The sequence below is a fragment of the Amphibalanus amphitrite genome, unplaced genomic scaffold (genome assembly GCF_019059575.1).
Source record: "Amphibalanus amphitrite isolate SeventyFive unplaced genomic scaffold, NRLGWU_Aamphi_draft 000185F_arrow, whole genome shotgun sequence".
Taxonomy (NCBI): Eukaryota; Metazoa; Arthropoda; class Thecostraca; order Balanomorpha; family Balanidae; genus Amphibalanus; species Amphibalanus amphitrite.
Genome location: NW_024881680.1, coordinates 257,996 through 270,446, shown reverse-complemented (window position 1 = coordinate 270,446; position 12,451 = coordinate 257,996). Strand labels below are relative to the sequence as shown.

Sequence of the window (12,451 nt, the reverse complement as noted above, 5' to 3'; positions counted from 1 at the left end):
TTCGCTGGGATGTAAAACTATTTGTCGTGTTATTCCCGTACAACTTTATGATTGCGTTCTCCAAACGCGGCCAAGTGTAGAGTGTGTGGAGCCGCTCTCTAACCTAGTCTCGGCCCTCCCGTCTGCCTGTGAAGCGAGAACAAACAGAAAGTAATGGGAAACTCCCGGTGACATAATCAATTATAAACATTCCGGCTGGTGCGGCGGGATCTTCTGGGATTCCCTCGAGTTCCCCTACCTGCGCAGTTGGCGGCAGAGCGTCAGGCCATCTTGGTCCGCAGTCGGACGCATATGATAGAACATTTAGGTGGCATTAGAGAGCAGCACTTTGCCCAGCGCTTCCATCGCCGCGCCGGTTCGACGTGGTTGAGGTTGTTTCAGTTTATTTCGATGATTCGGATCTTACTTTTTAATTATGAGCGAAGCCCGGGTGAAACAGCTCACCTCAATGCCGTGAGGATTTGATAGTAATGGCGCTTCCCGTTCAACCGTTGCGTGCGATTTTTTACACGACTTCTTGCTGATAAGAGGAAAAAAGTGCTCCATCAGGCCATCAGGTGCACCCGACCTCGAATGACACCTTGCCGTTGCAATGCAGCTTCTGACACTACCCCGCACAGTCTGCCCATTGTCCTGTGACGATATGAAGGTCACTGGATCTCTCAGCCCGTCCAGACTCACATACCCACTGTTAGAGACTGTACGGCCCCAGCACACGAGCGGGGCTGTATGGTCGCGCCCGCCCCCGGCGCGGAAAGGCCTTGGTCGTCCACACGTCTGGGTAACCCGCGTCAGAGTGAGAGCGGCCCGTCGTCACTCCAGCGCGAGCACCATGGAGGCGCGGTGGTGGTCACTGGCTCTCGCCGCCGCTCTGGCGGCTCTGGCCCGCGTGGATGCCGCCAACCCGGTGCTGGCGATTCCCGAGGACTGCCCGCTGCCCGAGACCACCCGGAATAACATCCTGCGGTACAAGACCAAGGTGGACAAAATACTGCAGGTAAGCGTCGCAACTCAGGGCAAGTGGTGAAGGTGTGGTGCAATGGAGCGTTGTGGGAAGCTAAATCGACTTGCTGTTGCCGCGCTGTCGCATCACAAAGTGCAGGACTTTTTCAGAATGGTCCATGAACTTTGTGCTTCTTTTATGACCGCTTTATTTCACAGGATGTTGAAAGCTCTGAAGATGTGTTGGTGGGCATTATTTTTATTTTCTAATCTACGCGTACCCATATATGGAGTACTGCGTCGTTATCTGGAGAACGCATACCAACTAAATATTTAAAACGTTCCCCCCTTTTGGCGGCTTTTATATGTTTATATGCTATGGCTGGCTTTAACGGTAACCCATATCATATCATATCATATCAACATAGGGTGAATAGGTCAAAAACGCCCCCCTTAAGCGCGAAACCTTCTGACACTCAACCCAACACAGATTACTTAAACCTTTGGGCACCATCATGTAGCTCATTCTTTTTACTACCTTTTGAGACCAAGAAAAGACACCTGCGTGTGGTATTTAACCCCCCAAAAAGGTTTTCGCATACCCTTGCAAAAGGGCGTTTTGCCCCATACCCTGGGTAATACGCCCACACCCATGTGCAAAGCGCCCCCACCCCATCTATCAACAGAAAATGATGAACATGGCAGAACTTGACGTCGTTCTGACGTCATTTGTGGTCAACCTATCATAGCCTTTGGAATAAAATTTTGTTTCAATGTGTAAAATGGATGCCCGGAGGAGTCCTGAAAGTTTGGTGACGATATCTGCAGTCGTTTAGGATATATCAGCAAAAAAGGACAGGGAGAGGCCTTTTCGGCCCCGACCTACAGGGCGCTACCCTGCACTCTCACCACCGTGCAAAACGCCCCCCTTTCAGAAAACTGGGGGCGTCTTGCCCCATGCATCGAGTAGGCGTCTTGCCCCATCCACTCCATTTCCGGTCAACAAAATATTGACAAAAAACGCGCCACTAACGCCGCAGCATAATATAATCAACAGAATGACAATAAAACGCAGTTTTGAGTGATGTGCACAATAGCAAGGTTTGTGATATAGAGAGGGCATCAAAATATTAGGAATCTTCTGCAAAAACAACAAAAACAACATCCAAAACCAACATCAGCACCTACCCACGCTGCTCCTCAAGACTCAGAACCGGAAATAGAGACCTACGTAAACAAGCAGCTGACTGTTCTGAAAGACAGGATAAAACACCTATCCGTCGATAAGAAATACGATTTTTTTAGGGGAGGCGTTTAACCCAGGGGTGCGTTTTCCCCACAGTTACCCTACGTGTGTTTAGGTAAACCTTTTTTAATAATTATCTGCTTAGGATGATTATAATCCTGTAGACATTGGACATTAGAATATAAACCTAATGTCAAAATAAAAGAAACCTTAGATATAGAGTAGCTGCATTTAAAGCAATCGTAATTAGGTCAAACGTAATTAAATCATAATACCGGTATGGCATTCATGCTCAATGTTTAAATTATAAAACGTTTTCTATGACGAACATCCACAATTAACTAACTATATAGAGCCGTTTAAGTAACTTTCCCGCATCATCAAGACCCTCGGCTACCTATGAATGCTGAATAAACACATTTGAACCCTAAATGCACATGAATGATATATGAGAAAAGTTCAGTGGAAGGGCTCCACTAATAGCAGGCGGAAAATATAAAGCTCTGTTGCACCGCGATATGATGAAAAAGTCGTAGCGGTACGGAACAACATAACAGAAACAACTATTTAGTGGAAAACGTTGCAAGTCTCCGTTGTCCTCTTCATGTTCAAAAATACGATTTACTTATTGAGTTTGATTTCTCGATTTTGTTTTCATTCCTAATTGCCAATTCTGGTCAATGGTTGTTCCAAGAAACGCAGCTCACAACGGCTTTCATGACAGAATAATTCAGACGTGATGGTTACTGTCTCTGCTAAGTATAGCGGTTTAGTAAGTCGGGGTCACCTTGCACACGACCCTTTCAGCTTTCGACTATTGAGGTAGGTATCTAGTTATTTCACTTCACTCCTGCCTGTACTTCTCCTCCCCGCTCGAATAGTGGCATTGTCGTGCGAGGCATTTGGTCATGAATGTGATATTGCGCCTTCTGCACAGCGATCTCATCTCATCTCATATATTGTTTAACACATTCATTCGAAATAAACAATCAGTGTCACCTCGATTGGCGCAAAAGTGCCGGAGCACTTAAATCGGGGCGCCTCTCGAGTCCGCAAAATCACACTGGGTGCCGCCCACAGCCTCGCAGCCGCTGCCCGCCACCGCGCAGACCGCTCTCAATAGATGTAAAGGCGCCGCCGGCGCCGAGGGCAGCGCTCTGTGGCGACCGGTGTCAAAGGACTGGGCGTTGCATGGTAGACTTCGTCAAAGCACCGTTCCAAACCGCCTGCCAGCTAACCAAATCACTACCAGCGGGGCAAACTCCATGACAGCGCAAATTACGACTGGCGCAGTTTTCCACCCATTTGGTTGCGTTTTACGCCAAAACAGTTTCATAAAGGAATTGCGGGTGCAATCATAATTCATAATATTTTATTTGCTGTGATTTAAATAGTGAATGAAGTAAAACACAGTCCAAGACGAACGAAATCACACAACCGGCGCATAAAAACTACGCCCTCCGCTCCTATTAAAACCACCCATTTCTAGATGGTTCTTAGGGTGTATAAGAATACACCTGGATTTAAAACATGCTGCCAAGGTTTGTGAAGTCGGCAGCCGTTTTAATAACCGAATGCCGTGTTCGCTAATCCAACAAGCACTGCGAATAGGGCCGCTGAATCATATTCCATCAGCGCCCTTCCTCGGCTCATGTGCTGGAGCGGCTAAGCAGATGCGTCGACCGCGGTCTCTCGGCACTGACCTTGAGCGGACAGCATGCCCTGACGCGGCGGCCCGGCCCTGTATTGTCCTCCGGGTTCAGTGAGTGGGCGGACGGGGGTCGTGGGGAGCCGGCGGACCGGCCATGAGTGCGCGGAATCAGAGAGGACGAGACTGCTGATTCATACCTGAGCTGCAGTTCAACTCAGTGAAGGATGGTGCCTAATGCTGCCTGCGCTGCCTAATACAGCAGCGCAAAATAACCAATATTTAAAATTAGTGCGGCACGGAATGATGGGCTTCCCGCTTTATGCTTCAGAAGTGGTCAGATAATGCGTTTTTAGATTGAAACTTCTGACGGACATTTTACAACGTACCCATGCTGTCTCAGGTACGCACGGGTGCATTTATTGAGTCCGTTCAAACAAATCATAAAACTAAACATAAAGGTACATGACATACCTCTTTATATCCTACCGACGAATACGTTTATAGACAATGTGCAGTTCGCCGACGTACGGCCCTCCAGGTATTAAGTGGTTGGTTTCCAACATCACAATAATCGATCTGCATTGATGAATACGTCTAATGGCTGTTGAAAACCATTGCCGAAGTGTGTGCACAAACCCTCTACTCACTTCTATTGAGTCATTTTACAGGATCTCTGTGATCTGTCATTCAAAGTTATTACACCAAAAGCACATAGGCTAACCAACCACAATTGCTGGAGGGCCGTACACATGCCAACAGCCTGTCCTGTCCTGTCTCAGTTGATACAACACAGGCGATCACGTGATAAATCGCCCAGGTGACAGGCAGCGCTTCAACACTACCACGCTGACACAGCATTGAGAGATCACGTGATCCCGGCAGTGTGACACGATCCAGAGCAGCGGTGACGTCAGCTGATGGACATTTTCCGGTAATAAATCGGCGGTTTAAACCGACCAAAGCCGGGGATTTTGGGGTTTACGAAATAGCCTATTTCCCATGCAAAACAGTCGTTTGTGGTATCTAACCGTTCAAACGGTAATGGGTTACATTCGATAGTAAATTGTTCAGATGTTGACTGATGCCTTGCTTTGTTATTCATTGGCCGTTTATTTTTCTCACAGTCAATGACAATCCAAAAACAGTGTAATAAGACCAGACGTTTCGACAACAAAGTGCCTTCGTCAGTGGAAAAACAAGATATCTTGTTTTTCCACTGACGAAGGCACTTTGTTGTCGAAACGTCTGGTCTTATTACACTGTTTTTGGATTGTCATTGACTGTGAGAAAAACGAAATGTCTGACTCTTCTAATTGGCCGTTTACATTTTGCTAACCGTGTTGGTTGGCATTGACCAGAATAGCATCGCACTGGGCAGCACTTTGCAGCTTGCAGTGCATCATATACGACGCAACCGAAGGCTTGTGCTCAACAGCTTAAACACTATTCGTTAAGACTGTTTTTCTATTGAAAAACAAACCTGGGTTCTCCCACAATTTTGCAAAAGTTGCCTGAGATAAACGAAGTCCCATCTGTTATGCCGCCCACACACCCCACGGCCATGGATTACGAGAAGTCTTGCGGAGCAGATTCGATGTTCTCATCTGGCTTCCTGATATCGTCAATCGTCATGGGATTTCCCGACTCGACCAGCTTATGAAATTGACGAGCGAATGCCGACAGTTTAAACGTGACAAACATCCACAGAGGGATACCAAAAAAGTGCCCGTCTTTTTGTACGCCTCACCCTCAAAAGCTTCCATCCATCCCCCCCCAGCCTCCTCCCTAACCCACACCCCTTCCCCTCTCCTCCATCGCCAACACCACCATTCTTCGTTAGACGCGTGACTATCGGACCCCCGGTACTCCACGAACGTTGTCCGTTATACAATGGGGTTATTTGGAAGCCAGTATCTTTGGTAAGTGTGATCGTAATCGCCCAATATGGTAGCCAGTAGGTAAGTGCTGCACCGTTTCAGCTCGTATTCGGACTTGGGTTCGTTTTTTCCGACTACTCCATTTATGCGATGTGCAAATGTCCCACAAGTGTAGCGTGTGGACCGCAAATTGGGCATTTGTGTGTCTCTTAGCGAGGACGAACGCTCTACTTAAATACCGGGGAGCCTGAAGACAGGCTTTGTTCATAGCGCTTGGGGTTTTGTTCCTAGTATGAGGCATTTGTCACTGTCCTTTTCCCATGCCTTGTATTGATTGTTACATGGGTTGAATAAAAATAACCATTCTATTATAACCGCAGGAATTCGCCGCGGCCCTTCACACCGGCACAACGCACTCACATGACATGCTTCCACATAAGTACCTCCGTGTGCCGGATTCAGTCGGGAGTGAAAATCACCGCGCACACAATGGCTGTGAATCGTGACCGGAATATGGCCGTGCCCGGCCCTTTATGTATCTGCTGGCGCGCGGTGCTAACTGGTGTGTGCATGCCTCAGCGGCCCCCGTTTTCCGGCCTGTCCGCAAGCGCCGTTTCTGGGTGCAAGGGGCCCACCGTTTGAGACCGAAGCTAGAAGCTCATGATGACTTTCAACTTACTACTGATTAATTCATGGGATCGCGAAGGCTAGCTGAGGAGCTAAACGTCTTCCGCCAAACCAGTTCCACGCCTGTAAGCGGCTCTTTGACATTTCAACTGATATGAAGCGTCAGCGGCTGACCCTTCGACTCTTTAAATTGCTCGAGCGACTCTTTGGGGCGATAAACAGTCAGTATTTCGCTGGGAATTGCAGTGAGACATGTCAAAGTCGAAACTTTCGAGATCGTTTCGCAACATCATTCGATTCAGCGCTTGTTACTCTCGCTGAATTGAGTGACGGACCACCATGGTATCGTTCTGACTTGGATACGTGCAGTATGAGCCTTTCTGTCATGTGTGCCCAATAGCCAAGTTTACCAGCCTCCAATGCCTCTTGCCTTCCAGGCTGCGCTAGAGCAGAAGCAGTACCACCACGCCGCCTACGATGGCCTGGAGGACTTTGTGGAGCGCTTCGGAGCCAGGCCGTCCGGCTCTGACGAACTGGAGGACTCCATCGACTTCATGAAGAAAAAGGCGGAGGACGACGGCTTCAGGGTAAGAGAGGGTTTTATAATTACCTATTGCTGCTGACATGAGGAAATAGAGGCAACAAACAATTGGCATGGGGATATGAGGATATGAGTTGGCTTTTATTTTCCAAGGCCATAGAACTACGCACTCATCCTTGAACATCACGTCCACAACTGTTTAACTGCTTATGCATCAGACAGCAGGTGGGTAATGTACATGACGCCTGTCGTTAAGCGCTGTTAAACACTGTGCGGTCAGCCGAATGTAGAGAGTGGCTTTTCAGCCGACATAAAGTGCTGTTTCATTCAATTGCAGTATATGTAACGATTCTGAAGCACGTTCTTTACTTGATGAAACGAGGAAGTAGACGTTTGCCGATTTGTAAAGCTGGTGCTGTCATCTGTTGCGTGAGGTGGATACAGGTTTCACTTGATGCTGAATCATCGTCCGGGGCAGCGGTTGTATGTAGTGAAACCAGCGTTACCTCTTCCCTTCCGTGCAGAAGAATGCATGAATAGGTATAGTGGCAGACCTCAAAGGCTTCAACTGTTTGAATGTCTGGATAGAAAGCCATAAGACATAAACAAGTCATGGTCTGTCACTGTCTCTTTGGTAATAAGCCATCTTTTGTCGACAGGTGCACACGGAGGAAGTGATGGTGCCACGCTGGGTCCGCGGGGAGGAGACGCTCATGATGCTTAGTCCTCGGCAGAAGAGCATGTCTATCCTGGGTCTGGGCACCACCATCGGCACCCAGCAGTACCCGGGCGGCGTGCTCAGAGCCGAGGCCGTCGTCTGCGACAGCTTTGAGGAGATGGAGAAACTCGGAGAGGCGAAGGTAGATATACTTCCCGGTCCACCAACACCTTGCTGTGACAGCTGAGTACATGTTGCAAAAGCTCTCGAATGAGATAAGAAAAACATCAAAGAGTTTATTCTCCAAATTCATCCGCTCTTGATGGACAGACACCGTAGTATCACACATCCATCCGCGTTCACTGTTTTCGGGCATTTCAGATCAAGGGCAAGATCATGGTGTTCAACGCGCCGTTCGGAGACCCGGTGGACGAGCCGATGAAGCGGTACGGCGCGTCGTACAAGTACCGTACCTCGGGGGCGGACCGGGCCGCCCAGTACGGCGCCGTGGCCGTGCTGGTCCGCTCCCGCACAGACTACAGTCTGTACACGCCGCACGGCGGATCCCAGTACTACGGCAACAGCACGCAGATCCCCGCGGCGGCCATCACAGCCGAGGACGCGCGCATCATCGCCAGACATTATAAGAAAGGTAAACTGCTGCGTTATGGGGTCGGACGAGAGTGGTTTTTTTCTCGGTGGAAGGTATAAGTATGGTGGTAGCTAGCTCTGAGGGTAGGCCTTACGCTTCAGACTTTAGGAAGTCTGAACGGAGTAAATAAATACATTTGCCAGCCTTTTTCTGATATGAAAAGGGACAATAGGTAGGTATACTGCCGCTCATCTGTGTCCATGTGCGTGCTTTTTTAGTGATAAGAAGTACTGACGACGTGCTGTCAAGACAAGAACGTCAGTTTTCGGGTCCCTTTTTCAATGGGTCTCTCTGTGCGTTTCAGGAAAGACAGTAAAGCTCATGCTGAAGATGTCTGCAGCCAACCTCCCGATGCGGAAATCTCGTAACGTCATCATCGACTACGGTCCTTCGGATTCCACCGAGCTGGTAATGCTGAGCGCGCACATCGACAGCTGGGACGTCGGCGAGGGTGCCATGGACAACGGCGGAGGCGTCTTCGTCAACTACCATGCCGTGAAGTTGCTAAAGGAGCTTGGACTGATGCCGCGTCGCACGATCCGGGTAGTGTTTTGGACTGCTGAAGAGGAGGGCTACTTTGGCGGCAAGGAGTACGTCAAGATGCATGAATTCGACATCAGCAAGATGCAGATTGCCATCGAGAACGACCTGGGCACCTTCCGTCCGGTTGGCCTTCGTGCGAAGGGTTCTGACGAGGCGGCCTGCTTCGTGAAGCACACCGCCTCCTTGCTGGGCGCTATCAACGCCACAGGCGCCTCGGACAGCCCGTCACTGTCGGAGACCCACCTTCTGCACGACAAGGGCGTGCCGGCGGCGGCCATCGACGTGGACCAGAGCCGCTACTTCTGGTACCACCACACAGAGGCCGACACCATGGACGCGCTCGACCCGCACGAGCTGGACCTCTGCGTGGCCACCATGGCTGCGTCGGCGTTCGTCTTCGCCGATGTGCCAGACCGCGTGCCAAGGTAGACCGCTCTGTAAGTGTTCGCTTGTTTCTCTAGGTGATGGCCTGCTGCGCTGTGGAAAACGGAGTCGGCTTGGGTTTGTTCAGCATACCCCTCCTAAGTCGGGTTCACGCGGTATTGGTATTGGTATCTTTTATTTCCAGAGGCATTTGCTAGCATGATTCATAAAGTTCGATATCCCGATACCCGAGAGGAATTGGGCTGTCGATCGCATGTATAGTTGAACTAACTGCAAGTATTACCTAATCAAATTGTGATAAATAATTACTCTGCCTACATATCTAGCTCACATACTGGTTTGTTTCTTAGCATCGTTCTTACTAACTTCCTAGCTCACTTTGTGATGCCTAAAAGTGCTTACTAATCCGATTTTCTGCAATCTGCATCCCAATGACTTATTATTTGTTTTTTTTTTTGCGGACAGGTTTACGTGTTCTTTTTTTGCACTTCATGAGGAAGTTTAACATTATTAACGCCGTGATCTTGTCGACCATAAACAGATCCAACACGTCAACAATATTTAGCTTTTTTGTCGCTTATCATTATGAATTCGATCAAACTTAATTTGCTAGTTAAAACGGTTTTTTGCTCCTAATGTAGGTTTACGAAGTGATTTGCGTAAAGCTCTCTGCAGAGCCATGATCTGGGATTCATTCAACGTAATCTGCCTTGAAACATCAGATGTAAAGATCCATAACATACATATGTGTATGCCCAATGTGTATGTCATACACATTGGGTATCCCATATACCATACCCACCACACAATTCAGTGATAAAACATTTCTGTTTCCAGTCAGGTGCCCGCGGAGCCGCTGATGGAGCTAAACACAGTCGTTCCGGTCGAACAGTAAGTTCTCACTGAACCGCAGACCAATTTGTATCTTGCTATTGCATCATGCATTCGCGCACGATGACGGAATAGGTGCTATAGGTCCAGGCGACCTGTATCTTTGATGCGGTGAATACCCTTACCCTCGCCACAGCTCGGGCCGAGTGCACCCCTCCTCCCACCTAGCGCCACCCCCACTCGAGTTGTGGCGAGGGTGAGGGTACTCACCGCATCCGCACTTCAGGTCGCCTGGGCCCTTATGTATCTTGAGACCAATATTACCTATTTACTAAAAATGGCTGGGAACCAGAAGACTGGTGTAAGAAGAATACAAAGAACATGTACGAATCCTTGGGCGTATGCAAGGGCGTATGTATCTTTTCAATATAAAAATTAAACAAAAACGAGATATTTGCTCCTTATCCACATTTTCGCCACTTATCTTGTGGCGTTGCGCTAATTTTGTTCATCGGTCCAACTGGTCTTCGATGTCCCAGCTCGTCGAAGAGAATGCGCATACATAGGTATCGCAAACTAAACATTCATATTGCTCGTTAGTCTACTTACTTGATGTTTCAGTCTAAACATTTGGGTCGGACGATCTGTATTAACACCTAAAAATACATTTCGCTTGCTCTGAGGGTTCGCGTTTATTTTTGTGATATTTAGGTCAGTATATAACATTTCCATCCAAAGTCGGTCAATTCAGCCGGATGGGTGTCTGACAGAGCGCGTGTGTTCCAGGAATTCGCGTGCTCTGCGGGGCTCGTCGTCGTCTCTGCAGGTCTCTCTGTGGCTGCTGATGTCGCTCGCTGCTCTGGTGACCCCGTTCGCCGGTGGAGCTCCAGAGGCGTAGGGCGTGCGTCCGAGACCGACCGGGTGCTGTCTGTACCTACAGAGTGCCAGTCACGCTGAGTGAGTGTATCCGGGTGCCGCAGACAGCGCCCACAGCGTGGAAGCCCTCTCCGCCGTCGTTTTTTTTTTTAGGAGTGATGTTTTACCCGGTGACTGGACGGCTTCCGTCCCTCACATATGACACGTCTGGTGGTTGTCATAGCAGGAGAGAGGGAGCGGTTAGTTTTGGAACTGATCAAAGAGACAGAACGTCAGACTTAATGAATCTCTAGACCGCCCACTCGTGCTCATGTTTACTTCGACGCTGCCAGGGCATGGCGAGTATTAGACGCGAACCTTATACACGATGCCATACGACGTGGTAGTTACCTACATGTACTCTTCTGTTTACCCCCACATGCTAGTTAAACGCTAGTTTACAGTTTGGTACGATGGAAGCTTTTTCGTTATTTAGTTTTAGAAGAACGGCACACTGGCTACCCGGCTGGTTGGTTTTCCGAACGGAAAGTGTGCAGTTGCATTTTATTTTACACACATGCCATGTCATACGAATGTATACTTAAACTGTGGAAAATCTGCAATACAAATGCAACATCATGGTGCCACATTGTGACCTATTGTTCAACAGTGACTAGCATCCTTAGCAGCACGTCGGCAGTATTCCAAGCGTGAAGTGATGGATCGTTGCATGCCGTATTTAAAAAGCGACCACAGTTACTGAGGTATGAGGACGAGCGACGTGGAATTGAGAAATAAGCTTACTCACCTCTCAACGTTACGCGTCAAACGAAATGCCTTCTTATAAGAGCATGTGGGCCCGCCTACAGGCCATATGAGACAAAGCTACAAAGCCTACTCATAAGCATCGGACAAGTTAAAACGGACCCGAGCGTCAGCTAGCGCTTATCAGCGGATTCGGTCCCCATTTATAGATTGATGTATTAGATAGCAGATGACGAACATTTTGAACGGCTCACCGACACAGTATATAGCTCCAGGCGTTTATCACTATATCTAGTGCTATCATCAGATCTACTGCTAATATGTCTAGTGCTAAATTAGACTCGCATTCACCTGGTCTTTGACGTCACATTTTGAGCTGGATTTGCCAGTAAAAGGGTAGGGTAAAATTCAAAGTACGTATATGAAATGTTTATACTGTAGTGATGTTTGTAATGGATTGTTTTAATTTATAAAGGTATAACATGCACAGAACATGCACCTTAGGTCACGTGACCTAAGGTCAACTTTTGACCTTTCGACCTTTCGAGGTCACCATACATATGTTTCGATGCGGATCGACGAGAGGATCAGGATGGTGATATTAGTTTGTTCCAAGCTGGGATACCTTGAAAGTTATTCGAGAAAAACTTCATATATATGCAGTGCCGCAATTTTGACTTCCTTTTTGCTCCTGTGACGTCATCTTTAACCTGACCTGAAAATGACCTCAGTAAAAATTATAGACCTTATCCGTGTGTACCCTGCACCGTTTACCGCTATCTTGCTTCATTCTCGAGATCGTGTCGCTCCCGCTCGTAATAATGGACAGGTCATAAAAATGACCTGACCTGAGGTCAACGCAGGGCGATAGCCACTTTT

At 48.3% G+C, this 12,451-nt stretch overlaps 1 protein-coding gene across 3 annotated transcripts; it reads left to right on the top strand.

Moving 5' to 3' along the window:
- Positions 1-273: 273 nt before the first annotated feature.
- On the top strand, positions 274-11,454 carry LOC122384284 (carboxypeptidase Q-like). Of its 3 annotated transcripts, none has more exons than XR_006257010.1 (7): positions 274-997; positions 6,781-6,930; positions 7,544-7,744; positions 7,924-8,194; positions 8,499-9,174; positions 9,959-10,012; positions 10,739-11,454. XR_006257010.1 is itself a non-coding variant. In XM_043371544.1 (7 exons), exons 1-7 carry the CDS (start codon positions 593-595, stop codon positions 10,848-10,850), a joined length of 1,857 nt encoding a protein of 618 aa, XP_043227479.1. In that variant the 5' UTR covers positions 534-592; the 3' UTR covers positions 10,851-11,454. The 3 variants fall into 3 exon arrangements, 1 of the variants encoding a protein (XP_043227479.1); XM_043371544.1 differs by having other exon boundaries at positions 534-997; positions 8,499-9,162; XR_006257009.1 differs by having other exon boundaries at positions 660-997; positions 9,963-10,012.
- The last annotated feature ends 997 nt before the right edge of the window (positions 11,455-12,451 follow it).